The sequence below is a fragment of the Budorcas taxicolor genome, chromosome 2, assembly GCF_023091745.1.
Source record: "Budorcas taxicolor isolate Tak-1 chromosome 2, Takin1.1, whole genome shotgun sequence".
NCBI classification, from domain to species: domain Eukaryota; kingdom Metazoa; phylum Chordata; class Mammalia; order Artiodactyla; family Bovidae; genus Budorcas; species Budorcas taxicolor.
Window position 1 is genome coordinate 38,763,815 of NC_068911.1, and position 26,383 is coordinate 38,790,197.

The following is a 26,383-nucleotide window of genomic DNA, read 5'->3' on the forward strand; positions in this document are numbered from 1 at the left end:
GCTAACCCTCCTGTCTCACCCCCCATGGTAACCACACTAAAGAATTTTGTGTGGGTCTCTCTGACAGCGTTTTGATTTTAAACGGCATCCCCTTGAAGTCACCCCACTGCCCTCACCTTGGGAGCTGCCCCAGAACCCACAGAGTCAGGCGCAGGGACCACCTGCTCTAGGGGGTCCCCCCCTCCACCCACTCACATGTTGGACAAAAAATCAACACAGCACCTCCTCCCTCTATGAGAACCCAGACAGAGCAGCGCCAGGGACCCTAAAACCCAGCTCAGGATGTGGCACGTAGTTCATTTGCTTCTCGCAATAGCTCTGTGACTCCTGAAGGTCACATCCTTAGTGAGTGTGTGGCAGAGGCAGGGCTTGAAACCCAAGCAGAAGAGGGTGAGGAAGGAGGAGTAAATATGTGTAGATAGAGGGATGGGCTATCTGCGGGCAGCCTCAACCCCCCAGTTTCCAGGGAGGCCCCGCCTTCAGTTGTCTTGCTGGGGTCACGAGACCGGAACACAGACCCCGCCCCTCCAGGCACCATCTGTGGTAGGACCGGACTGGGATCCAGAGACCCCCGCCTCAGGGGCTCCTTGATGTTGAGCACATCCCTCTCTGTCGGCTGGCTTTCCTGACCTGTAAACTAAGGGAGGGGGACTTTACACCTGAGAGGCCCCCTCTTGTTCTTATGATCTAAGAGGTTAAGGACCAGGCACCCCAGCTGCAACAAACCAGGAGCAAACGCCTTGTCCTGGAAGATGAAACCCTGACTGGGGAAGGCGTTGGGATCGTTTCTCTGCAGAGAGAGGAACAAGATGCCACACCAACCCGGCCTGCTTGTCCTGCTTGCCCACTTGGCTGACATCACACGTGATATTCAATCCTTCCGTAGGTCAAGAGGGTATTGTTTCCCTTCCAGATACCGAAGCTGAACCCTGGCGGGATTTCCCAATGGTTACATGGACTCCGGCGTGAATCCCTGTACCACCCTAGCTGTGAGACAGTGGGTCATAAGAAGTCATTTACCCCCCAGAGCCTCAGACTTTATGGTATAAAAGAGGACAAGAATGGTACCCACGTCAGGAGTTTGTTGTAAGGATTAACAGAAGTGATGATGGTGACAAGCTTCTCCTGGAACAGTTGTGCTCAATGGCACAGCCAAGAAAGCAAATACTGGTTCTTGAGAAATAAAGAAAACCTTATGCTTTTTTTTTTTTTAAGCCATTTCTGCATGAAGCACAGATACAGGGATCTCCCTGATGGTCCAGTAGCTAAGACTCTAAGTTCCCAATGCAGGGGGCCCAGGTTCGATCCCTGGCCAGAGAACTAGAGCCCCCATGCCACAGCTAAGAGTTCACATGCAGCAACTAGAGATCCCATGTGCTGCAACCAAGACCTGGAACAGCCAGAAAAGTCAATAAATATGTGATGTGTGCGTGTTCAGTGGCTCCATCATGTCTGACTCTTTGCGAGCCCATGGACTGCAGCACGCCAGGCTTCCCTGCCCTTCACTATCTCCCAGAGTTTGCTCAAACTCATGTGCAGTGAGTCGATGATGCCATCCAACCATCTCATCCTCTGTCACCCTCTTCTCCTGCCTTCAGTCTTTCCCAGCATCAGGGTCTTTTCCAGTAAGTCGGCTCTTCAGATCAGGTGGCCAAAGTATTGGAGCTTCAGCTTCTGCATCAGTCCTTCCGATAAATATTCAGGGTTGATTTCCTTTAGGACTGACTGGTTCGATCTCCTTGCAGTCCAAAGAACTCTCAAGAGTCTTCTTCAACACCACATTTGGAAAGCATCAATTCTTCAGCATCAGCTTTCTTTATGGTCCAACTCTCACGTCCATACATGACTACTAGGAAAACCATAGGTATGACTCTATGAACCCATCACTTTGTCAGCAAAGTGATGTCTCTGCTTTTTAATACACTGTCTAGGTTTCTCAGGGATTCCCAGGTGGCACTAGTGTTAAAGAACCTGGCTGTCAATGAAGAAGATGTAAGAGACCCGGGTTCTATCCCTGGGTGGTGAAGATGCCCTGGAGAAGAAAACAGCAACCCACCCCAGTATTCTTCCCTGGAAAATCCCATGTAGCCTGGCAGGCTACAGTCCATGGGGTTGCAAAGAACTGGCTTTCCTTCCAAAGAGCAAACCTCTTTTCATTTCAAACTTATTTCAAACAAAGCAAAATAAAGCCAAACTAACTTTGCAGTTGCTCGATCAGAGATGTAGCCTGTGGGCCTAGAGAGTCAGGGGTGAGAGGAAAGGATGGTTCCTCTCCCCAGCCTGCAGACAGCTGGCTCCATGTGCAGGGCTGGCCTGACTGTGAGGCTCTGACCCCTGCCTCCCCGACCCCACCCCACCCCACCCCCATCCCCACAATCAGTCCTTGGCAGCCGCCCTTTTCCGAACCCTCTGCCCAGGCCATTCCAGGCTACAGGATCAGCCCCGCCTCTCCTCTGCTTCTCCCAGGGTGGAGGGGAAGGAGGCGGGAGGCGGGCGCATGGGGCGGGCCGGCCCGGAGCTGAAGCGCTCCAGCAGCCTCTCTCAGAAGACCAGCCATGGCCAGCCCAGGGCTCCCGCTCCTGCTCTTGCTGCTGGCGGCCCCACCACTGCAGCCCTCCTGGCTGCCACCGCCAGACACCCCAGAGGGCAAGGCCACCATCACGGGCTTCATCCTCTCTGCGCTGGACAGAGCCACGTCCTTCCTGAAAAAGAGGCTGCCCGAAATCAACCTGGACGGCGTGGTGGGGTTCCGGATGCTGGAAGGTGGGTGCACTCTGGTTGGCCTGGACTGGCTACCGAGAAGGCAGTTCTCAGCCTGTCACCTGCCTGCTCTGCACCCCGGGACCAGCCCACCTTCTGGTCCCCAAATACGATGCTCTGACTATAAGGAAAGAGGGGCAGAGGGCGGCTGGCCCCTTTTAGGGCGTCTAGAGACCCTATGCAATCAGTTAATTTTTTTTTTTTAGAAGCAGGAAGGATTCAGAGGCCACTCAAGAAAAGATTTGGAAATTATTATTTTCCAGGGAGGAATGATTCATTTGACAATCCCTCTCTCCTGACATGCCAGGGCTTCCCGATGGCTCAGTAGGTAAAGAATCCACCTGCCAATGCAGGAGACACAGGAGACGTGGGTTTGCTCCCTGGGTCGGGGAGATCCCCTAGAGAAGGAAGTGGCAACCCACTCCAGTATTCTTGCCTGGAGAATCCCGTAGACATAGGACTCTGGCGGGCTACAGTATTTGGGGTCACAACTGGGCTATTAAGCACACCCCCTCCAGACATGCCAGGACCAAGGCTAGTAGAAGGAGTGTGCCCTGTGAGTGTGCCCTCCCCAGCTCCCCCTACATCCAGCCAGAGCCGCCTGCAGGCTCCAAGAAAAGAGCCAAGTGTTTGTTCAGCTTTGAGGGATATAAGATCCCCGAGGAGGAGGCTGGAGACAGGCCAAGGCAAACAGGTAGCCACTCCCCACACTCACCAAGGGTTTCAGGGAGCCCCTCCCTGACCCCAGCGACAAATCCCGGGCTCTGGCTGGCCCCACTCCTGTGTCACCCCATCTGTGTTGCCACAGCAACTTTCCACACACCAAGACTCGGATCCCAGCAGGAGGTGGGGCTCTGGGACCTTCTGCACTGTGTCCTTGTGGCCTCCCCACACCACTGACCCCCACCCCCAGGCTGCATCCTGGAGACCCTTAAGACCCTGGTCCCCTCCCCTCCAGGCCAGGATGAGGGTGGGGTCTCCTTCATGTAACCCTGGTCCCGTCTTATAACTCCTCTGTTGTTGAGTCACTAAGTCCTGTCCGACACTTTGTGACCCTATGAACTGCAGCCCACCAGTCTCCTCTCTCCATGGAGTTTCCCAAGTAAAAGTACTGGAGTGGGTTGCATTTCCTTCTCCAGGGGATCTTCCCCACCCAGGGATCAAACCTGCATCTCTGGTGTCTCCTGCATTGGCATGTGTGCGTGCTAAGTCACGTCAGTCGTGTCCAACTCTTTGCAACCCTATGGACTGTAGCCCACCAGGCTCCTCTGTCCATGGGATTCTCCAGGCAGGAATACTGGAGTGGGTTGCTGTTTCCTACTACAGGGGATGTTCCCAACCCAGGGATCGAATCTGCATTTCCTGCATTGGCAGGTGGATTCTTTACCACTAGCACCACCTGGGAAGCCCCATTGCTGCACAAACTGCCCCAGGATTTAGCTGCTTGAAACAACAATTATCTCCTGGGTTATGTTTGTCAGGAATCCAGGAGCAGCTTGGCCGGGAGGTTCTGACTCGGGGTCTCGTGTGAGGTTCCCATCCAGATGGTGGCCAGCACTGTGATCATCTGAAGGCTTCGCTAGTGCTGGCAGACCTGCCCCATTCACACACAGGCCTGGTGGGTTGGTGCTGGCTGGCGGCCAGAGGCCCCTGTTCCCCACCACGTGGGCTCCTCCAGGGACTGCTTGAGCATCCTCATAGCTCAACAGCCACTTCACCCAGAGCAAGTGACCCAAGAGAGAGCTGGGCAGAAGCCTCAGTGTCTCTTACAACCTAATGTTGGAAGTCACAGGGGCTCCCCAGGTGGCTCAGTGGTAAAGAACCCGCCTGCCAAAGCAGGAGATGCAAGAGATGCAGATTGGATCCCTGGGTCAGGAAGATCCCCTAGAGGAGGGCATGGCAACCCACTCCAGTATTCTTGCCTGGAGAATCCCATGACAGAGGAACCTGGTGAAGAGTCAAAGACGACTGAGTGACTGAGCACATGCTTGGAAGTCGCATGTTGCCATTTCCCCGGTTTCATGTTGGTTTCACTGATTGGCCCCATTCCAAGCAGGAGGGGGCTGAAAGGATGGGCCCTCCTTCTAAGGATCCTGCGTGCATTCTCAGCCTTCCTGGGAGAGAGAGGGGGGTTCACATTCTGGGAGGGGTCCAGTGATAAGAGATTGCCCATCGACCTCCTGGGTCCTCTCTGCTTGGGCCTGGACAGGCAGACACTGATCTAGGAGAGCAAAGGGTCCCTCCAGCTGCTTCCAGCTGCCTCAAGGGGGTTCCAGAATGCGGCAGCAGCTGCCACACATGCAGGGAGAAACAGGAACAAGCCCAAGGACCTAGGATCACCACGAGGTCAGGTTGGGCTCACCTGGTCTCACTGATGATCAGCAACCCTCCTGGGACTCTCCATCCACAGGTTCAGCCAAACGATCTAGAACAAGGCTTCAGAACTAGACTGCCTGATTCAAGTTCAGAGCGGGAGCGGAGTTGGGGGAGGGGTGTTACGGAGCCCATCATCCCGCCAGACTTGCTCAGCACCCTCCTTAAAACTTGTCCACTCTGCTCCACGCAGTGCCCAACCTGACAGCAGCTGCCCTACCTCATCTCACTTCTCAGCTCTGCACTGAAGCTCCCCCTCACATCTCCTCTCTTTCTGGCTACCCCATGAACTTCTCTTCCAGCCACCCCATCCTCTCCCGCCCCTTCTGGGCCACTACTAGTCCACAGGGCACCTCTGTGAGAATTAGAAAAAGGTACCACCTTTCTCGAGTCACTTGACTGACATCTGCTGGAAAATTGTCTTAAAACATGTACAAACCCATGATAGGAATGTGTGTTGCACTTGTGCAGTGTACAACCTGCTCAACTGTACACAACAGTCCTCCACTCTGCAATCTGAGTCTCTCCCTCATTTTTTCCTCCTGGACCACAAAGCCTAAGTCTCCATAACAAATAGTAATAGGTAAACATTATTAAGTGCTTTTTTTTTTTTTTGCACTCTGGACAATGCTAAGTCCTCTATACACATTACTGCTAAGTTACTTCAGTCATGTCCAACTCTTTGCAACCCCATGGACCTCAGCCCACCAAGCTCCTCTGTCCATGGGATTTTCCAGGCAAGAGTGCTAGAGTGTGTTCCCATTCCCTTCTACAGGGGATCTTCCCAACTCAGGGATTGAACCCGCATCTCTTAACGTGTCCTGCACTGGCAGGCAGGTTCTTTACCACTAGTGCCATGCATTAGCTCATTTAATCTTTATAACCCCATCTCCAAGAAGTAAGGAATATCATTACTCCCATTTTGCAGATGGAGAAAGTGAAGCAGAGAGAAATTAAATGACTTCCTTAGGTCACCCAATGAGAAAGCATTAGAGACAGAATCTGAACCCTGCCCCCCCCCCCGAAATCAATCTCTTAGCCACCACCTTCCCTCATTCTGACCACCACTCCCCGCCCCGCCAGTACCCAGCTGAGCTCCACAGAGGCCTAATTTCCAATAAACTCAGCAAATATTTTCCCCTCAAGAGCTGGAAGAAGCAGAGAGGCTCAGTATGCATTATAACTGGGAGTATATTTTCCTGTCCATCTGGTTTGTCCAATGTCCAGATGAATGAACTCTGCTTCCCCTTGCAGTGCAGCTCAAAGGCGTTCAAGAGAAGTGGGCACAGGACTCCCAGCTGCAGCCACTCAGCCTGCGTGTGGGCAAGCTGGTGGAGAAGTTGGCTCCTCTCCTCCATGATTCCATCTTCTACCTCAACCTGAGTGACCCCGAGTACCTGAGACGTAAGAGCATGGGTGGGGTCCTGTTTCTTCAAGAGCACAGACAGCTTCTGGGGGCGTCCACTGAAACCGCCTGGTGTAGCTTCAGTCAGTGTCAGGGAGGCTCTGGGAGGACCTGTAACCAGCTGCCCCTGGGGGGGTTTGGTCATCCTTGACTTCAGCTTCAGACGGCCTCTCCCACCCACGGAGGGCAGGTGGAAGGTAGGGAGCGGCTATCCCTCATTTTTTCAGCTCAGGTCCAGGCTTGGGGGCAAAGGATCATCCCAGACCAGAGGAGAGGGAGGGTCGAGATCTGAAAGGTAATCTGGCCCTTTGCACGGCAAACTGTGCATCTTGCCAGTATCTTTCTTCTCACCCTAGAATGCAGAGCCTCTGTCTCCTTGTCAGCCTGGAGTCATCCTACCAAGGGGCCCCTCCCTATAAGCCCTGGCCTGAGTTGTTCCTGGGTGGGGGTGCTGGGGGGTATAAACTAGCTCCTTGTGTGGTCCAGCCCTGCCTCCCAGGCTTCCTCTCCCAGGTCCAGGAGAGTAGGTGGGGAGATAACTGGCCCTCCCGAGCATCGGCCTGCTTCTCTGTATGTGGGGTGCTCCACCCTCTCCCCTGGAGGAGGAAATGGCAACACGCCCCAGTATTCTTGCCCAGGAGATCCCATGGGCAGAGGAGCCTGGCGGGCTACAGTCCATAGGGTCTCAAAGAGTCGGACCCAACTTAGCAACTGAGCATACACCCTCTCCCAGGCCTGGTCCCTAAGACCATCCCAGCCTGGCTCATCCTGAGGTCAGTTCTGTAAGAGCTCCATGTTCTAATAGAACCAAAGGAGGCAACTAACCCTTCCTAGAAGCTTCCATGGGGTATGGTGGATTTACTCAGAGCCTGTCCCAACATGGTTCCTAGTGATTAAAAAAAAAATCAGATAAAAAGCTTTCTGAATATTTCAAATGCAGTGCTCAACCCTCAGGCAATGCTCAGAGCCCTGAAGGCACCCGAGTGCAGTCAGGGCTGCCAGGGGAGGGACAGCCAGTTCCTGGGCTCAGAACCACAGGAGCCTGGGGGTGGTTAACCATGGCATGGCTCACCACTCCTGTGTCTCCCCCTACTCCCTCCTCTCTACAGAGTTCCACCTTACCATCAAACCTGGGTTTTGGAAGCTTCCACGTGCCTGGACTCACACTGAGGCCTCCATGGTCTACCCCACTTTTGAGCAGGAGGACTCCTTCTCAGAGGAGCTCAGTGACTTGTGCCTGGTGCAGCTGCTGGGAACCGGGTGGGTCCCCTGGACCTGCCTCACTTCCTGAAGACCCCAAAGCACCTGCCTTCCGCCAGTCCTCCAGTCCCACTTGCTTCCCAAAGCCCCAGCGCTGTGCTGTGCCAAGTCACCTCAATCGTGTCCAACTCTTTGTGACGCTATGAACCGTAGCCCACCAGGCTCCTCTGTCCGTGGGATTCTCCAAGCAAGAACACTGGAGTGGATTGCCATGCCCTGCTCCAGGGGATTTTCCTAACCCAGGGATGGAACTTGCGTCTCTTATATTTTCTGCATTAACAGGCAGGTTCTTTACCATTAGCACCACCTGGGAAGCCCCCAAAACCCCAGGGGTGTGGGCAAAACTAGGTGCCAGCTTCCCTGAGAGCTGTTCCTTGTCCCACCCCCATCTCTGATTTGGCCCCCACCTCCATCTGAGGCTTCCAGCCCACTCCAGACACCCACCTCTATGCCTTGCACCTCCCAACTGACTGGTCTCCCCACACCAAAGGGGTCTTTCCAAAAAGTGCATCTGAACACCTCACCCCAGTGTGAAGCTTCCTTGTTCTCAGGTAAAGCCTCAACTCCTATGCCCTCCCCTGGTAGCTCAGATGGTAAAGAATCCGCTTGCAATGCAGGAGACCCAGGTTCAATCCCTGGGCCAGAAAGATCCCCTGGAGGAGGAAATGGCAACCCACTCCAGTATTCTTGCCTGGAGAATCCCATGGACAGAGGAGCCTTCTGGACTACAGTCCATGGGGGTTGCAGAGAACTGGACATGACTGAGCGACTAGCACTTCCTCTGCCCTCCCAGGTCCCCAGGGTCCTCTGGTCAAGCCCCTGGGGCCTCTTTTCAGACCCTCAGACGCACCTGTTCCCTCCCACTGCAGGCCTTTGCCCGTGCCCAGAAGTCGCCTCTGTGGGATCTCTTCCCCTCCCCACTACCTCACCCCAGCCCCTGTGCTTAAGTAACTGCTCACAATTAGGCCAGCTCCAGTATCCTGCTTCCAGAACCTTCCCTGACCCCATAGCAGGAAGCTGACCTCCCACGGCGGACCAGTTCTCCTTGCCAGGTGCAGTTCACGCTTGTTTTATGGTTCTGCAGAACAAATGCGAACTGCATCCGGCTAAGAGAACAGGTTCCAAAAAGCAGGACAGGGCTGTAAGTCCCAGAAAGAAGGACTCAACCTTGTTGAGCTCACCATTTTATCCTGCTGTGCAGAAGGCTTGGAGGAAACCCTCCAGGGCCAGCCCTAGGTGCAGGGACCCATGGACCCATGAGCAGAAGAGGCAGCAGGTGCCCAGGCCCCCGCCATCTCAGCATCCTTCAGAGAGGTGTTTAGGCCAGGACACAGTTGGGCTTGCAGAGTGGCTCTGCTGCAATGGGGGACCTGCCCCGTCCCTTCTATGGGGCAGGCCTGGCACACGGGGTGTGGGAGGGACAGCCCGGGCCCAGGGATCTGCTGTTTAGGGCAATTCTGGGAAAGATGGTACTGGGGAGTCCCACGGAGAAATGAGATGTCACAGCCCCTGGTGGCTCCCCCCAACCCAGGACAGCTCCAGTGTCACCTCACTGTGCCAGAGGGACCGATTCAGCTGGTCCAGAAAAGGACACGTGTTTATCTGGCTCAGCTGAGAGCCTGGACCCTGCTGGGGGCTGTAGTAACTAGAGGGGGAATCAGGACCTGGGAAGGCTCCAGGCCCCCAGGCTTTATTCAGGACGCTCTTAACAGCCTGGAACCACTTCTCCCGCAGGACAAACAGCAGCCAGCCCTGCCAGCTCTCCAATTTCTGCAGAAGCCTCATGACAAGGCCCGGCTGCTCTGGCTACTGCCTGTCCCACCAGCTACTCTTCTTTCTCTCAGCCAGAATGGTAAGTGCCCGGCATAGGCCCAGCCACAGCCAGAGGAGGAGAAAAGATGACCAGAAGGCACTCTCGACAGTGTGGTTTTTCACGTTCACACCAGGAAAATAAGTGGGTTTTAAACCTGTGCTTCAGACCTCAGGAGTGGGAAATTGCATGCCATTCATTGGGAGTGAGGTGGTAGTGTTAAGGTTCTGTTGGACAAAGAGCTTTGCATGCTGAACTGGATCACAGGGCATCAGCGAACCAGAGAAGGGCTGGGAGAGGAGCCGCACAAGTAACTCAGTAAACAACAGATGGAAAAGGTCTTATAACAAAGTCCGTCGCTAGCTGCTTCCAGAAAACCAAGCCAAGACCAGAAGAGATCCACCATCCCCTCCCTGTGCCCAACACTCTTCAACCCCAAGCACTCACATTTTGCTAAACACTCATTTTATTTTATTTTGGCCTCACCACATGACTTGCAGGATCTCAGTTCCCTGACCAGGGACTGAGCCCAGGTCACAGCAGTGAAATTACAGAATCCTAACCACTAGAATGCCAGGGAACTCTCGCTAAATACTCATTTTAAACATATATTTATTTACATACAAAGCAGAGCTTGCTATCTCTATTCAAAAATGTTACTCAATGCCCAGAAATTCTTAATCAAGAAAGATTGTTGATTTTAATAGCTTTTTTATTATTATTTATTTGCAAATTGTCACAGCCCAGTGTTTTTATAAATACAATAAAAGCCAAATTACAAGGAAAATTGTGATTATTAGATTCAGCGGATAGAAAATTAGTCTGACATATTGCTATAGCAGTTTTTAAAGCCTGTTCTCATCACCCATCCTTTTCCCCGTGTGGTGAGACCAATATGCAGCCTGGGCTCTTTTTTGTTTTGTTTTTTTTTTAATTGGAGGATAATTGCTCTACCATGTTGTGTTGGTTTCTGCTGTACAACACAAATCAGTCATAAATATATGTGTGTGTGTGTATATATATGTATGTCCCCTCCCTCTTGAGCCTTCCTCCCCTCCCCCATCCCACCCCTCTAGGTCATCACAGAGTACCAGGCTGGGCTTCCCACTAGCTGTTTATTTTACACACGATAGTGTATATATGTAAATGCTCCTTTCTCAGTTTGCCCACCCTCTCCTTCCCCGGCTGAGTACACAAGTCCCTTCTCTATGTCTGCATCTCCATTCCTCTCCTGCAAACAGGTTGATCAGTGTTATTTTTCTAGATTGCCATATGTATACATTAATATATGATATTTGTTTTTCTCTTTCTGACTTACTTCAATCTGTATAACAGGCTGTAGGTTCATCCACCTCACTACAACTGACTCACGTTCATTCCCTTTTTATGGCTGAGTAATATTCCATTGTATATTTTTACCACACCTTCTTCACCCATTCATCTGTCAATGGACGCCTAGGTTAATTCCATATCCTGGCTATTGTAAATAGTGCTACAGTGAATGCTGGGGCACATGTGCATTTTTCGGATTGTGGGTTTCTCAGGGTGTATGACCAAGTAGCGGGATTGCTGGGCCATATTGTAGTTCTATCCCTTGTGAAGCGCTGTAGCTGTCTGCTACAGCGTGGTTAGGCTGGAATCAGCTTGCAGTGACAGCAGCTAACAGCTTTAGAGAGCCCCCTGGTGTCTGGCACTCCCACCCACGCCAGCGCCCCTCTGGTGCAGCACCCAGCGGCCTCACTTTCTTCTCCCTATGAAGACCCTTGAGGATCATGATAGGTTAACTTAGGTGTAGAGGTCGCACAGCTCCTAAGTGGCTGAGTCAGGACTTGAACCCAGCTCTCTCCATCACCCGGTGACTAAGCCTCATGGCTGGGAGCGCAGATGGGGAAGAAATTTGGGGAAATAGGAGAAAGATCTGCTGTCAAAGGCAGCCACTTGCAAAACCATTTCAGAATAGCAGGTGTTTCCCTGTTACAGAGCACGCATCTGCTGCCCACTCTCCAACCTGTCTCTCTGTTTGTTCCCCCAGAGGGGGTGCACCAGAGGGCTGTTCCGCCAGAGCCAGCACTACATGAACGTCTTCTGTGCCAACATGATGGACCTGAACCGGAGAGCCGATGCCATCGGATATGCGTACCCAACCCGGGATATCTTCATGGAAAACAGTGGGCCCCGCATTCTACTCTAGGAACAGAGCTGCAGGGTGTCCCTGATTTCAGGCAAACACACACACACAACACAGCGCAGGGCTGCCAGGCTTGGCAAATGAAAATACAGGATACCCAGGCAAATTTGAACTTCAGATAAACAACGAATACATTCTTAGTATATCCCCAACATTGCATGGGCTATACTTAACTCTTTTGTTATTCATCATTTTTTTGAAACTCGAATTTAAGTGCACATTCTGTATTTTTTCTGCCACTGTTTTGACTGCTTCCTGCCCCCAAAAGCTGACCCAGGGGTGGAGCTCTGGACAGACTGACCAACTAGGTGACTGGCAAACGGACCCTTGAAGCCTGAGAGAGGAGACTGAAAGAGGAATCCCTGGTGGCTGCTCCTTTGCTTGGGTGTCCAGGCCCCCATACTGACCCTGACTCTTGGGCAGCCCTGACTGAGGCCCTAAGTGGAAGCAGGACTCGGGTCTGGGGGCCCCTGCTCACTAAGGCAGGCCCTCAGGGCTGCCCCCTTCCAGCCACTGTGCGGTTTGTTTGTGCACTGGGTCTTCATTGATTTTTTTTTGGCAAGGGCTTTCTCTAATTGCAGTCAGCTGGGGCTACTCTTCATTGCAGTTTGCAGGCTTCTTCTTGCAGTGGCTTCTCTTGTAGCAGAGCACAAGCTCTAGGGATGAGCTTCAGTAGTTGCAGCTTGCAGGCCTTCAAGCACAGGCTCAGTAGTTGTGGCACATGGGCTTGGCTGCTCCAAGGCATGTGGAATCTTCCTGGACCAGGGATCGAACTGGTGTCCCCCGCACTGGCAGGCGGATTCCGATCCACTGCACCACCGGGGAAGTCCCAGCCACGGTGTTGAGTGCCCACCTCCTGGTGCTGCTTCTCTCTAGCAGATGGCACCATGGTGGCCTTGGGAAGGGGGAAGAGGTGGGCCTGGGGCAGGGGGCAGGCCTGCAGAGGGTCCCCTGTCTTTGCTTCCAGTCGTGTTCTGTGGGATGAGTGGCTTCTCCGACTTCTACAAGCTCCGGTGGCTGCAGGCCATTCTCAGCTGGCAGAAGCCGCAGGAAGGATGCTATGGGGAGCCAGGTGAGCTGCACTTCCTCCCTGACTGGGAGCGGGGTTGGGGTGGGGGGGTGCTGGGCTTCTAGGCCAGGTGGGAAAAGGATGCAGTGGTGTTAGGAATGTGGAGAGAGACGTGCACCATGCATGTCCACGCACTCACGTGCACACAGACACACATAGGTGTTGGGGATGTGGCAGCAGACAGGTGCTCGCAGAAACTTCCGGTAGTACCTCCAGATTCAGGAGGCTTGTGTTGCTTGAGGTGTTGTGAAGAGGAGGGGGCTTAGCCAGTAGTTATTTCAGTGTTTATTTAGCTGCACCTGGTCTTATTTGCCACACATGGGATCTTAAGTTGCAGTGTGCAGGATCTTTTTTTAAGTTGTGGCAGGTGGGACCTAGTTCCCTGACCAGGGATGGAACCCAGGCCCCCTGCATTGGGAGCTCAGAGTCTTAGCCACTGGACCACCAGGGAAGTCCCAGCCAGTAACGTTTAAAAATCCATCGACTCCATTTTACACCAGAAACTAACACAACATTGGAAAGCCATTATACCCCAATTGAAAAAAAGAAAAACAGAAATACAAAAAAAATCCATCTTGAGACGTTCACCTTTTACTCTTCTCCCAGCTGCTGAAGATGAAGAATTACCTAAAGCCATTCAGTACCAACAGCAGTTTTTGAGAAGAGTGAAGAGGCGAGAGAAACAATTTGCAGGTAATGAAAATACCCAAGGGACCTTCTTGTCAAGAGGCCCTAGAAAAGATACACACAGCTCACACTCCAGGAAAACAGGCCCCCAGCACCACCGAGGGGCCAGACTGGAGGGTCTTTGTGTTTGGGAGCTGAAGGGAAGGGTAGGAATTGATGATGCTCTCCTCTTTGAAAGTGGGGAGTCCAGAGATGCTGTCTCCAGTGATGGGAACATAAAAGAGATGTTTAAGTGTATTTTACACTGAACGTCACGGAGGTAATCCCTCTTGATCAAAGTCTAATCAGGAAAACAGAACCTCATTGGGAACTTCAGCAGAGGAAATTGAATATAGGGAACTCATCTCAGAGGTACTGCAAGAGCTGAAAACAGACAAGGTAAGAGAACACAGAGGTTAGCCACTGCAGGATGCCCCTGTCCTCCCTGGATGCAGAGCTGGAGGGACTGTGGGAGGAGCAGAGCCTGTGGAGGCTGGATGCAGAGGAGAGGGGGCAGGGGCGGGGGGAGAGACACCTGGCTTCTCCCCTCATCCCACCTGTGCCTGCCGGTGGTGGGCAAGGCAGTCTGGTAAACGTATTGAATAGTTTGGAGGAGTTGGTGCACTGGGATTTGGAGCAAAGAAGGGCAGAAGGGGGATCTTTGAGCCAGTGGACAAGTGACAAGCACAGTCCTGGGGGCCACATGTCCTGGTGTTCCCAGTTTACACCTGCCATCCTGGAGCCCTTTTATTTATTTTTTGGCTGTGCCACATGGCTTATGGGATCTTAGTTCCCTGACCAGGGATCCAACCAGGGTTCCTGGCAGTGAAAGCCTACAGTCCTAACCACTGGACCTCCAGAGAATTTCCCTGGAGCAGTTATGAACAGCGCCCCCTTCCCTGGCAAATGTGTTCTAGCTGAGATAAGTTCGCTATGTAGTCAGTCCATCAATGTAGAGAAACAAAAAACAGGCTATGACTATTAATGCATTCCAGGTGGTGCTAGTGGTAAAGAACCTGCCTGCCAATTCAGGAGACAGAAGAGATGCAGGTTCAATCCCTGGGTCGGGAAGATCCCTGAAGAAGGGCATGGCAAGCCACTCTAGTGTGCTTGCCTGGAAAATCCCATGGACAGAGGAGCCTGGCGGACTACAGTCCATAGGCTCACAAAGAGTCGGACATGACTGAAGCCATTTAGCACAAAAAAAAAGATTTCTTTTATAATTATTAATAAAAAATAAAATAACTGCAAGGCAAGAGCAGGAAGGGAGGTGAGCTGGCCAGCACAGAGATGTCCAGCACACACTGGGGAATGATTCCAACAACTAAATGTCTCGCCAGGAACTCCACCACGGCTTCATCATCTACCTGCAAGTGACAAGAGAGCAGAGTGACGACGGGTTTGTTTTGTAGCTGCCACCAAAGGCTGGGCTGGTGGGGGGTAGAGTTCTCAGGAGACCTCCAGGGCCCCCTGCCTTGGCAAGGTGGTAGAGGACCCGCTGTGCACTTCTGGAGAGCTCGCTGCTCCCTGGAGACTGACAGCTAGACACTAGGACCGCCCTGAGGGCTGGAGAGCGAGCTGCAGAAATCCTACAGTCTGAGTTCCTTCCTGGGGCCCCTGCAGATTGACCAGCAGCCCAGGAAGCTGGGAGAGGCATGTTCCTGTTTTCACTTATGACATGCACACCTGTTGACTAAGGGCACGGGATTTGAAATCAGACTGTCTGGGTTCAAATCAGCTTTGGCCTTTCTTTGCTGTGGGAGTTGCTCAATCTCTCTGAGCCTCAGTTTCCTCATCTGTAAAATGGGAACCAAGCAGTGCCTCATTCATAGGGGATTTGGGGGGTCAATTTCAGATCATCATGCAACGTGCTTCCCACGACATTTGTCCTATGAAGGTTGCCAGTAAGCATGGATTGCAGGGCTAGTAATTAGGCTCCTTGAAGTCTGCATTCTCTTTCCCTCAGAGGGGCAGTCCCTTCTCCAGAAGAAAGTAAAGTCATGGCTGCCTTCAACCTGCTCAGAGAGTAAAGGTGGACAGCTCATTTTGAGCTCAGAAGACTCATAATAAGAGGCCATTATAAATAATGTCAAAGGAGCTCCTGGCCCAGGTTGCTGTTTGGACAAACATGGGACCAGGTAGGCCCCAGGCAGGACTGAGGGAGGCTGTCAAGTAGAAGAAATGAGCTATAGAGTCTCCAGGGTTGGGATTTCAGCTCTGCTCCCAGAGTGTCTGTTTCCCCATCTGTGAAATGGAGCCATTGGGTGCTGTTCTAGAAGGTCTCATGCAGGTCCTGAGCTTAGGGGAAGGTGGAAAGAACTAGACCAGGATGTGGCCTCCAGGAAGGGGCTCTGGAGCATGAATCACAACCTAGAGTCACCCCTGCCTGTGTAAGGAAGTCTTTCCGACAAGACATAACCTCCCAGATGAGGTTCCAACTGGCTGAAGACATTTCTTCCCAGAGGGGAGACTTTAGCAGCCAACATTCATGGAGGTTGGCAGGTGGGTGCCCAGCCCTGCAAGGGAGATCTGGGGACACCAGGCTGGCTGGGAGAAGGTCTGAGAAGTTCTCACAGTGGAGCAGTGGCTGCTTGCTGTGCCCCCCTCCCAGGACTCACAGCGGGACCTCTGTCTGTCTCCCCAGATGGCTGCTCCTCCCACAACACAGCCATGGCTGTTGCAGCCCTGGGTGGCTTCCTCTATGTCCTGGCGGAATACCCCCCGGCAGAGGGAAAGCTGCAGCCACCCACAATGACACCACCCAACCAGCACTGACACAGCTCCACGCCTGCCACCGCCAGGAAGATGAAGCCCACACCTTTAGTCCATCATATCCTGAAGTCCTGGGGTGCAGGGCACATCCTGAGGCAGAAGCAGCTGAAGCAAAGAACCCAGGGTCATCACTGTCCCCCTTGCCCTCGGGGAGCCGAGCCAGGGAGGTGGGGCCGGGAGGGACCCAGGTGTGGGAGCAGATCAATAAACGTAGAGTGCAGCTGAGCTGGGTGTTGGGTCTTGGTTCTCAGCCTTTCAGACTTCTAGGGCTCCGATTTGGACACACCTGAAGTGACTAGCACACGCACACATTACACTCATAACAACTTGGCAGGGGAGTGACAAACATCCAAGTAGGGAGAAGAGCAAAAGTCACCTGCAACTCCTGGTTGATTGAGAACGGGGGATTTCCCGGAAGTTGGCAGCAGACCAATGTTTGCTGGTGAATTTTTGGCACCTGAACACTTGTGCTGGCTTCTGTGTGGCTTGTGCATTACAGAGGCACCAAAAGGCCACCGTAACCCGGGACGCCGCCTTTGGCTAGCTATACAGGACATTATGTGGACAACTGGAAATATCTGAATGTGACCTGTGGATTAGTTAATAGAATTCTATCGGTATGAACCATCCTAATTTTACTTGACCCGTGCTTATGTAAGAAAATCCTCACAGAGGATACATAAAGTGTTAAGGTGCGATACATAAAAAGTGTCTAGGTGATGCTTCATGATGTCCACAGCTTGGCTTGAAATGGTTCCAAAAATGTGTATTATGAATGAAGCGCAAACGTTAACAATCGGTAAAGACAAGTAAAAAGTACACAGAGGTTCTTTATACTACTTTGTCAACTTTCTCGTAGACTTCAATATTACAACGTAGAATGTTCCCGCCATCCCAGAACCCCGCCCCCTCTAAAAAAATTAACACAGCAAGTTATCAGGAAGATATCTCGCGATATCCGAAGAGGTACAAATGCTTCAGAGCTAAGAGCTGCCACCCGAGCTTGGTCCTGGGTCACGTGGGGTGAGCTCACGTGACCGGAGGTCCGATTCCAACATGGCGCCCTCCATGGGTCGCTTCCTTTTCTTCATTGCGCTGCGCGGCTTCCTACTGGAAGCATCCGGCGACCTCGGCTCGGGGTGAGTACAGCACTCGCGGGGGCAAGTCCGGTTGTGGGGGGGGCGGTCCCCCAGACCGGGGCACAGCACTCCGAACTCTTGTGTGCCCCCCCCCAGTCCCCGCAGGGCCTCCCGCGACGACGACGTGCTCCTGCCCTACTCCCGCGCGCGCGCGCGCCTCGCCCGGGACTGCACAAGAGTGCACGCCGGCCGCCTGGAGCACGAGAGCTGGCCGCCGGCCGCCCAGGCCGCCAGCGCCCACCGCCCCTCCGTGCGCACCTTCGTCTCCTACTTCGCAGACCGCGCGGTGCCCGGTCACCTGACGCGAGCGCCCGAGCCCCTGCGCACCTTCTCGGTCCTGGAACCCGGCGGACCCGGCGGCTGCGCGTCGAGGCGCCGCGCTACTGTGGAGGAGACGGCGCGGCCATCCGGCTGCACCGTCGCCCAGAACGGCGGCTTCTTCGGCATGGAGACGGGCGAGTGCCTGGGCAACGTGGTGAGCGGCGGGCGGCGGGTGAGCAGCGCCGGGGGGCTGCAGAACGCGCAGTTCGGGATCCGCCGCGACGGGACTCTGGTCACCGGGTGAGGAGGCAGGGTGTCCGGTAACTGTTTAGGGCAGAGGGCCTGAGAATCGAGAGGTAGCCGTGCCGCTGTGTTCAAGTCGCCTAACCACGCTGAGCCTCCGTTTCCGCATCTCCAGGAAGGGGAAGGTAGTACCTTCCTTGTAGTTTATTCGTTTTCCAGTTTGGTATGCTGCTTGCTTTGTGTCGGTCTGTGTGCTGTGTACCGGGGATATGGCTGTGAACAAGCAAACAGTCTTTGTCTTCAAAAAAGAACACACATAGCCCCCAACCCCAGTGAAAAACTAAACAAAATCCAGAGAGATACTTAAGTTAATTTAAATTCTATATAAGCAGTGAAGCAGTGAACAGGATGAACTGACTGTAAATAAAGAGTTGAGTTTAGGGAAGGTAATCAGAAAAGACTGGTCTGAGAAGGTGACCTTAAGCACATGAGAAAATTAATGTGAAATTTAATCACAGGTCAACCAGGGTCAAAACTGGAGGAAGAGCATTGCTGCCAGAAGGGACAGCAGATGCTAAGGGTCAGAGGTGGAGAGGGGCTTGGTGTGTGAGAGACGGAAGGAAGGAGGAAACTATCAGAGGAGAACAGAACTGATTTTGGTCACTTAAAAGCTTGCTCTGACCCTGCCGGACACTAAGCAGGTTGAGCCATAGTGGAAGCAAGGAGGCCAGTTAAGAGGCTGTTGCAGGCATCAGATGGTAATTTGGCTGGGGTGACGGCCTGAGAGATTGAGGGCTACAGGTGGACTTGAGATCTATTGGGGTTGGTGGTTTCCATTAAGTGACGTGTAGACTGGGATATGTGGACTGTTTGCAAAGATTGCTTCTAGGACCAGGCAGGTTCCTGGACATCAGGAGGAATCTAGTAGCCAAGCAGGGGGTGGGGATGGGGAGCCCCACTATGCACAGTTTGCCACTGCTGTTGACTGAATCTCACTGCTTCCCTGTGTCCAGATATCTGTCTGAAGAGGAGGTGCTGGACACTGAGAATCCGTTTGTGCAGCTGCTGAGTGGGGTTGTGTGGCTGATTCGCAATGGCAGCATCTACATCAATGAGAGTCAGGCGGCTGAGTGTGAGGAGACCCAGGAGACAGGTGGGAAGGGGACACTGAGTACCATAAGATGTGGGTGATGAGTGGGGGTGTTGGCAATAAGTCTTTTGAAAACAAGGGTGGTAGGGGAAGTCTTTCCACAAGTACCATTTGGGGATCCCTGCTTCATGAAATGTATAAGAAAGGAAATATATAGTATACTAAAAAGAAGTGGTTAGTGCTAAGACAGAGGAAGTTGGAGGAATGGAGCTATGAACAAGGCAGTAGAGGAGTGTTCCCAAAATGTCTGTGGACCAGCAGCATCAGCGTCACCCAGGATCTTGGTATAAACACAGAACTTCATTCCCTCCCCCTCTGCCTTGAAGCTACAGAATCAGAATCCCTGGGGTGAGGCCCAAGAATGTGTGTTCTGAGGAGCTCCCTGGGTGATTCAGATTAACATTGGATTTTGAGAACCACTGAGATGTGAAATACTGGGGCAGGGAAGGTCTGCCATGGCCTAGGTGTTTAAATGGGCTGTTTCAGATTGTATGGTCAGGGAAGGCTTCGTGGAGGAGGTGGCTTAGCTCAGAAGGAGCAAGCTGTGAGAAGAGCTGGGGAGAAGCCCAGTCTGGCCAGAAGGAACAGAAGGTGTCTGCAGGGAATTGTGGGGAGACCGCCAGGAGATGGGGTAGAGCAAGCAGCCCAGGGAAGTCGCGCCAGGCATCCGTAAGGCATTTGGAGTTTGGACTTGGGACAGTGGAGGCCATTGGAGCATTTTCACCTGGAGGTTGATCTTGCTTGATTTACACTGAAGAACAGCCCTTTGCCTGCTCTGTGGAGATGGACTGGGGCGGGGTTCGGGGGTAGGCAGATAGCTGGGTACACAGACCTAGAGGTGCAGAGTGGTGTCAGACTGGCAGGAAGTGGCAGGCAGAGCCCAGAAGGACTCCCGAAGGGCCAGGCGATCAGCCAGGCTGCGTCTCCTTCAGGTTCCTTCAGCAGATTTGTGAACGTGATCTCAGCCAGGACAGCCGTGGGCCACGACCGGAAGGGGCAGCTGGTGCTCTTGCACGTGGATGGGCAGACGGAGCAGCGGGGGTGAGTCCTGCTCTGAGGAGCTTCAACCCACCATCAGCTGCCCTTCTGACCCTCAGATGTTCCCTGGGGATCTTCACACCCACCCGTCCCGTTTTCCCACCAGCAGAGGGTCCCTAGGTCTATCCCACTTCCACGAACTCATCACCTTCCACACATTTGCTCTCAGTCTCCTTGACTTAGGGCCTCATCTCCTGAGCTCTGATTGGGGTGAAAAGAAATCATCGCAAAGTGTCTACTCACAAAGCCAGGAGTGGACCTGGGTCCCCATTCTAGCTCTGCCGCGTGCTGGCTCTGTGGCCGTGGACAAGTTACTTGGCCCCTCTGAGCTCATTTCCTCCTCTGTAAAGTGAGTGGCTCTGCTGCTGCTGTGTAACGGGTTGGCACAGGCAGCTCTGATTTGTTAGGTTGGAGCTCTATAGGTCAGGAGTCGGCGGAGAGCGGCGGTGCTCAGCCAGGTTCTCTTGTTCAGGGTGTCCCACAGACAGCATCCAGTTCTTGGCCAAATAGGGGGCTTATCTGGAGCTTCTGGGAAAGAATTGTCTTGGCAGCTCACTCAGGTTGTTGGCAGAATGCAGTCCTTGGAGTTGTAGGACTGAGGTCTCTGCGTCATTCCTGTCTGGGGGCCCCCGCACTCATGAGGCCGCCCACGTTCCTCCTCATATGTATACTCTCCTGTTGTGTATCTTCAGGGTCCAGAGGTGTGTCAAATCCATCTAACCCCCTCGTATTTCCAGTCTCCCTCACTTCGTCTTTTGCCTTAGCCTGAGAAAGCTCTCTGTTTTTAAGGACTCCTGTGATTCTGTTGGGACCACCCAGATCATCCAGGACAGGGTCCCCACGTGTGGACAGTTGTGCTGTGTATCGTAACACGATCATGAGGCTGATCTCTGGATATAGTCATAGCTTCCAGAGATTTGGACAGGGCACCTTGGGCAGGGGGAGCACTTAGAAACTTGCCTGCCGTAGCGGGTGTGTGATACTGTCCACTGTGGAAAGTAAGATGCACTCACCCGGAAGCAGATGCCGCAAGGTCAGCAATGCTCATCTTGTGCCACAGCATTAACCTGTGGGAGATGGCAGAGTTCCTGCTGAAACAGGACGTGGTCAACGCCATCAACCTGGATGGAGGAGGCTCTGCCACCTTCGTGCTCAACGGGACCTTGGCCAGTTACCCTTCTGATCACTGGTAAGCCCACCAGAGCCGCCTTGCTGAGGTCCAAGGCCAGGCCTGTTCCCGGCTGTCTCATTCAACAAATACCGAGTGCCTGTAGTTTGCCAGGCTCTGGGGGTCCAGTAGAGAAGCCGAGATGTCAGCTTCCCGCTGCTTACAGGAAGTGGTATACATAGTGTACCAGCCCTGCCCGGGGCCAGTGGAAGGGGCAGGTGATGATCAGGGAAGAGCTGAGGATAGAGAATCATGAGCTGAGAGCTGGAGGGTATGGAGGTGACTGGGTCCAGGGCAGCGTGTGCAAAGGCGCTGGGGTGGGGAGCACCTATAAAAGGCTGGAGAAGAGATGAAGCGAGGCAGCCTCAGGCTCTGCAGCGGGTGGTCTGAGGGGTGGCCAGCACCTCAGCCTCTCTTCACACTCCTGTCCTCCTGCAGCCAGGACAACATGTGGCGCTGTCCCCGCCGCGTGTCCACCGTAGTGTGTGTGCACGCGCCCCGCTGCCAGCCGCCAGACTGCAGCGGCCATGGGACCTGTGTGGAGGGGCGCTGCCAGTGCACAGGGCGCTTCTGGCGGGGTGCTGCCTGCGACGAGCTGGACTGTGGCCCCGCCAACTGTAGCCAGCACGGGCTCTGCACGGAGAGTGAGTGGTGGCTCTGTGGGAGGCAGCTCTGGCCCGGGTGCCCTGCTCTCACGGCCCCGGCCCAGCCCAGCCCTCACCCGGCTTTCTTGGTCTTGTCTTGGCAGCTGGCTGCCGCTGTGAAGCTGGATGGACAGGGTCCAACTGCAGTGAGGGTAAGCGCCCCCAGGCCAGCCTCCTCCCTGGTACCTCTTGGGGCTCTCGGGCGGGGGTGATCGTGGGAGCTGCAAGCCTCAGCTGCCTTTATCCCCGCCTCCTGGTCTACTAGTCTCTTCGCTCTTGTCTCACGCTTTCGCCCCATGTGTAAATCACCATGTTAGTGACCTGCGGCTGCTGCAGCAAGAGTCCACTAACTCGGGATGGACACAGTCCTTTATTCTCCCACAGTTCTGGAGGCCAGCACTGCATAATCAAGGGCTCAGCGGGGCCGCGCTGGCCCTGAAAGGTCCGGGGGAGGGTCCTTCCTGCCTCTCGCAGCTCCCGGTGGCCCCAGCAGTCCTTGGCTGTGGCTGCCTCACTGCCTCTCGCAGCTCCCGGTGGCCCCAGCGCTCCTTGGCTGTGGCTGCCTCAGCCCAGTCTGTCTCTGACTTCACAGGCACAGCCTCCTCCCTTGTCCGGGGCCAGTCTTTCTCTCTGTTATCTTACATGGACCCAGGCCTCTGGGATTTGGGTCCATCTTAAATGCAGGAGGCTCCCCATTTTGAGATCCTTAATTGCACGTGCAGAGACAGTATTTTGAAATAAACTCACACTCACAGGTTCTGGAATTGGAAGCTGTCTCTGGGAGGACACAGTTCAGCTGTGTCCTGCAGGACTGCTGTCACCTGTGGCTTAAATCCTTAGCGGCTGTCTTTGGCACTGAGTGGAGAGTCTGCACTCCCCAGCATGGCCTGCCAGGCTGCGGGTGCTCTGGCCACGGCCCCCTGCATACCCCAGATCAGGCCCTCGGCAGCCCCTCCAGCCCGCCGCTTCAGTCCTCTGCTGCTGCTGCCCTCGGCCCCCTCCCTCCAGCGCACGCATCCCCACTCGTCCTGCAATGCGTGCCTTCTGGCTCACTGGCTGCCTAGACCAGAAGCCGCTGCCCAAGCAGAGCAAAGGCTCCACGAGGGCGTGGCCTCAGCCCTGCCACGTGGCACGTTCTCCAGAACTGCCTTTTGGGAGAACACGTGAACCAGCAGGGCCCCTGGGGGTGATGAAGATGCGTTTGCAATCTCCTGGGCCCCGGCCTGGGATGGGAGGGCAGGGCCAGTTCTGGCAGAGACGACTCCCTTCCCCACCCCAGCTTGCACCAGTGGCTTCTTTGGGGAAGACTGCGCCCAGAAGTGTCAGTGTCATAATGGAGCCACCTGTGACCCCGTGCAGGGGGCCTGCGCCTGTCCCCCCGGCTTCACTGGAGACACCTGTGTGCAGGGTAAGCAGGAAGGTGCCCTGAGTCAGCCAGGAGGGAGCCCCACCCAGGGGGTGCTCCTGCGTCAGCCTGGCTCTGCCCACACCCGGGCGCATCCTGACAGTGCAGAGAGAGGCCTGGCCACCGGGGCCCCACCGCTGTCCTCCTGGCTCCTCCCCGCAGAGTGTCCGCTCGGCTGGTACGGGCCAGGCTGCCAGAGCCCCTGCAAGTGTGAGCACCAGTGTCCTTGCGACCCCCAGACTGGCAACTGCAGTGTCAACTGGTCACCCACCCTGAGCAGCCTCTTCTCCCGAGGTACGGCCTCTCCCAGGGCCCCCCTGGGAGCAGGAGAGGGCAGACCCCTCTTCTCCCAGCCTTCAGCCTCCCCCTGGCCTCTTGCAGTGAAGGAGTGTTTCCCACCTCCTGAGGTCACTGTGCAGGCAGGAGAACTCTCCCTTCTCACCAGGTAGGTGCTTCAGTGGGACCTGGGGCAGGGGCGGGAAGAAAGCCCCCCGACCCCTCCGCCTTTGAGGTGTGGCCTCTGCTCAGGGCCCAGGCAGGGCTAGGAGGTGGCTGCTGGGCACCCAGGTGACAGTTCTCTGGCGTAAGTTCGGGGAGAGTCCCAGCTGATGCAGCCACCTGAGCCGTCCAGGGAGACGCTGAGCAGGACCCTGGCCACCTCCGCAGTGGAGTCAAGGGGGCTGGGTGTGGCCTTGTTTTCTCAGCTTTCGGTGCAGAAGCTCTGAGCAATTCACGTCATTTCTCTGGCACCTGGGGGTGTTCACCCCTTGTGTGGGGTCTTTATTTTCTAGCGCAGGTCTTCAACTTGACGTCCAGGTAGGGGGTGTGTATTAGAAGACAGAGCTGGGCTCAAGAACCAATGCTGTGGGTCTGGGAGCCCCCCTTGGAGAACCTCTCTTCATGATTGTCCCTCCCATAGCCCAGGGCAGTGCCTGGCCCGCCCCCTCGAGGTGGAAACCAGGTGTCAGTGTGAATGAAAAACCCCTTGGCCTGGAGGCAGAGCCTGGGAGCTCATCACAAAACTCAGAACCCCGGTCCTTCCTGGAGATCCTGACGTGGTGCTTGCATGAGGGCTGGGAGGAAAACCTGGGAGGTGTGCTGGAAAACACACCGGCGCAGGGACAGGGGCGCCCAGGAGCCCTGCACCCTGAGCTCGGGTCTCAGGTATGAGACCACGGGGTCCCACAGCAAGGGGAGGGGAGCTGTGGGGGCCTGAGGGACAGGCTGCAGGCCCCACCCTGGGCAGCCAGCTTATGTCTGCTGCTGCATGAGGATTTCAGACCACAATTCACATGAAGGAAGAAAGATCACTGAAGGACCGCCCCCACCCCGCCAGCTCCCTGCCTGGGAAGAAGGGATGTGGGTCCTTGCTGCTCTGTCTGCTTTGAGGATTCTGGAGAGCCCAGCGTCTGTTGCCAACATCCTCGGGAACCCAGGATGCAAACCGCTGTCTCTTGGGGTGGATTAGGTCCCCAGCTGTGTGTTCTGTGCCCTGTACAATGTAACATTTATTAGCAGCATCTGAAACTCAGGGAGGTGCATGTCACAATCTTTGTTTTTTCCTGCTGCTGCTGCTGCTGCTAAGCCACTTCAGTCGTGTCAGACTTTATGCGACCCCATAAACGGCAGCCCATCAGGCTCCCTGTCCCTGGGATTCTCCAGGCCAAGAACGCTGGAGTGGGTTGCCATTTCCTTCTCCAGTGCATGAAAGTGAAAGTGAAGTCGCTCAATTGTGTCCGACTCTTAGCGACCCCATGGACTGCAGCCCACCAGGCTCTTAAATAAGGGCTTCTCTGGTGGCTCAGACGGTAAAGCGTCTGCCTCCAATGTGGAAAAGCCGGGTTCGATCCCTGGGTCGGGAAGATCCTCTGGAGAAGGAAATGGCAACCCGCTCCAGTATTCTTGCCTGGAAAATCTCATGGATGGAGCCTGGTAGGCTACAGTCCACAGGGAGTTAGACACGATTGAGCGACTTCACTTCCTTCACTTCACTTGAAATACCAGGCAAGGTGGGAGCCTGATATCAGGCAAGGTTTGTCCCACATAATAACTGTCCGCGCTGCTTCCGAATGTGTGTGGAGTACGCTCCTCACCCCTGCAGGCCCATTTGCTTCCCCGTGTGGTCCCTGGAGGCACCTGATCCTGTGCTCCTGTTCTGGAAGAGTAAAGTGGGGGAGGGGGAGCCCCTTCAGCGCTGCCCCAGCCTGAATCGCATCCAGCATCCCTGTTCTGGGTTCTCTCCCACCCGCAGGACCACTTGGCTGGCCATCACCTTGGCCCTGGCGTTCCTCCTGCTGATCAGCACGGCGGCGAATGTGTCCTTGTTCCTGGGGTCGAGGGCCTCGCGGAGCCGGCACCTGGACGGGGCCTACGTCTACCACCCGCTGCAGGAGGTGAACGGGGAACACCTGGCCGCCGAGAAGGAGCAGCTGGGTGATTCCTGTAACCCCTTCAAGGACTGAAGCCTCCCACTGTCAGTCGTGTCCTATTCCCGAGGCTCATTTCCAGGAGCTCTGGCTTCTGCAAGAGGAAATCCCAAGGCCACCGACACATCTGGGTAGTCGTGACCTGGGTGCCAAGCCAGGCTTCCGACAACAACGTGCCTCAGCCCCGCGCCTGGCTGCCTGCCATGGCACACGCAATCCAGCGCTCCTGGAGGGCCTGCCTCCATCCCCGCCTGCCTGTGTCTGCTGCTCATGGGGCCTGTCCCCCCCAAGGGCCTGCCCGCTGCTGCCAAAGAGCCTCCGCCTCCTGGGGCAGGAGCCGCTGCCAACGGAACTCGTGATGACCGTGCCGCGGCCAAGTGGCAGGGTCCAGCCGTTCCCCTTGGGTGGACTGAAGAGACTATGGCCACATCACGGGACCCTTTTTAAACAGACCTCATCACCGAACTTGCCCACTGAAATGGTGTTTCCTGTCGCAGGAAGCTCCTTAGAAGAGAGGAGGGATGAAATCATGTTTATAGGCTCTCTATCTGGCCCTGCCACTGAGAGGGTTTTTTTTACCACTTGAATAAATTGATAAAAATAAAT

The 26,383-nt window shown here is 54.6% G+C and overlaps 2 protein-coding genes across 5 annotated transcripts; both read left to right on the top strand.

The window, feature by feature from the left end:
* The first annotated feature begins 2,555 nt into the window (after positions 1-2,555).
* On the top strand, positions 2,556-16,341 carry C2H16orf89 (chromosome 2 C16orf89 homolog). The gene is made up of 8 exons (XM_052636100.1): positions 2,556-2,763; positions 6,388-6,537; positions 7,648-7,798; positions 9,533-9,650; positions 11,641-11,776; positions 12,764-12,868; positions 13,472-13,558; positions 16,176-16,341. The coding sequence occupies exons 1-8, from the start codon at positions 2,556-2,558 to the stop codon at positions 16,304-16,306; spliced, it is 1,086 nt and encodes a 361-aa protein (XP_052492060.1). The 3' UTR covers positions 16,307-16,341.
* Positions 16,342-17,359: 1,018 nt separating this feature from the next.
* NAGPA (N-acetylglucosamine-1-phosphodiester alpha-N-acetylglucosaminidase) lies at positions 17,360-26,383 on the top strand. 4 transcript variants are annotated; one of them, XM_052664186.1, is made up of 11 exons: positions 17,360-17,442; positions 17,548-18,003; positions 18,960-19,099; positions 20,029-20,137; positions 21,195-21,323; positions 21,741-21,946; positions 22,051-22,098; positions 23,226-23,354; positions 23,514-23,645; positions 23,733-23,796; positions 25,603-26,383. In XM_052664186.1, exons 1-11 carry the CDS (start codon positions 17,360-17,362, stop codon positions 25,811-25,813), a joined length of 1,707 nt encoding a protein of 568 aa, XP_052520146.1. In that variant the 3' UTR covers positions 25,814-26,383. The 4 variants fall into 4 exon arrangements, with proteins under 4 accessions (XP_052520146.1, XP_052520138.1, XP_052520153.1 ...); XM_052664178.1 differs by having other exon boundaries at positions 17,362-17,442; positions 17,539-18,003; XM_052664193.1 differs by lacking the exon at positions 23,226-23,354 and having other exon boundaries at positions 17,362-17,442; positions 17,539-18,003.

Coding starts and splice junctions, on each gene's coding strand:
- C2H16orf89 (XM_052636100.1), top strand. CDS start 2,556: ATGGCCAGCCCAGGGCTCCCGCTCCTGCTCTTGCTGCTGGCGGCCCCA. Junction 6,538..7,647: donor TGACCCCGAGTACCTGAGAC/GTAAGAGCATGG, acceptor TCCTCTCTACAG/AGTTCCACCTTACCATCAAA. Junction 11,777..12,763: donor GGATATCTTCATGGAAAACA/GTGGGCCCCGCA, acceptor CTTTGCTTCCAG/TCGTGTTCTGTGGGATGAGT.
- NAGPA (XM_052664186.1), top strand. CDS start 17,360: ATGGCGCCCTCCATGGGTCGCTTCCTTTTCTTCATTGCGCTGCGCGGC. Junction 20,138..21,194: donor GGGCAGACGGAGCAGCGGGG/GTGAGTCCTGCT, acceptor CTTGTGCCACAG/CATTAACCTGTGGGAGATGG. Junction 23,797..25,602: donor GAACTCTCCCTTCTCACCAG/GTAGGTGCTTCA, acceptor TCCCACCCGCAG/GACCACTTGGCTGGCCATCA.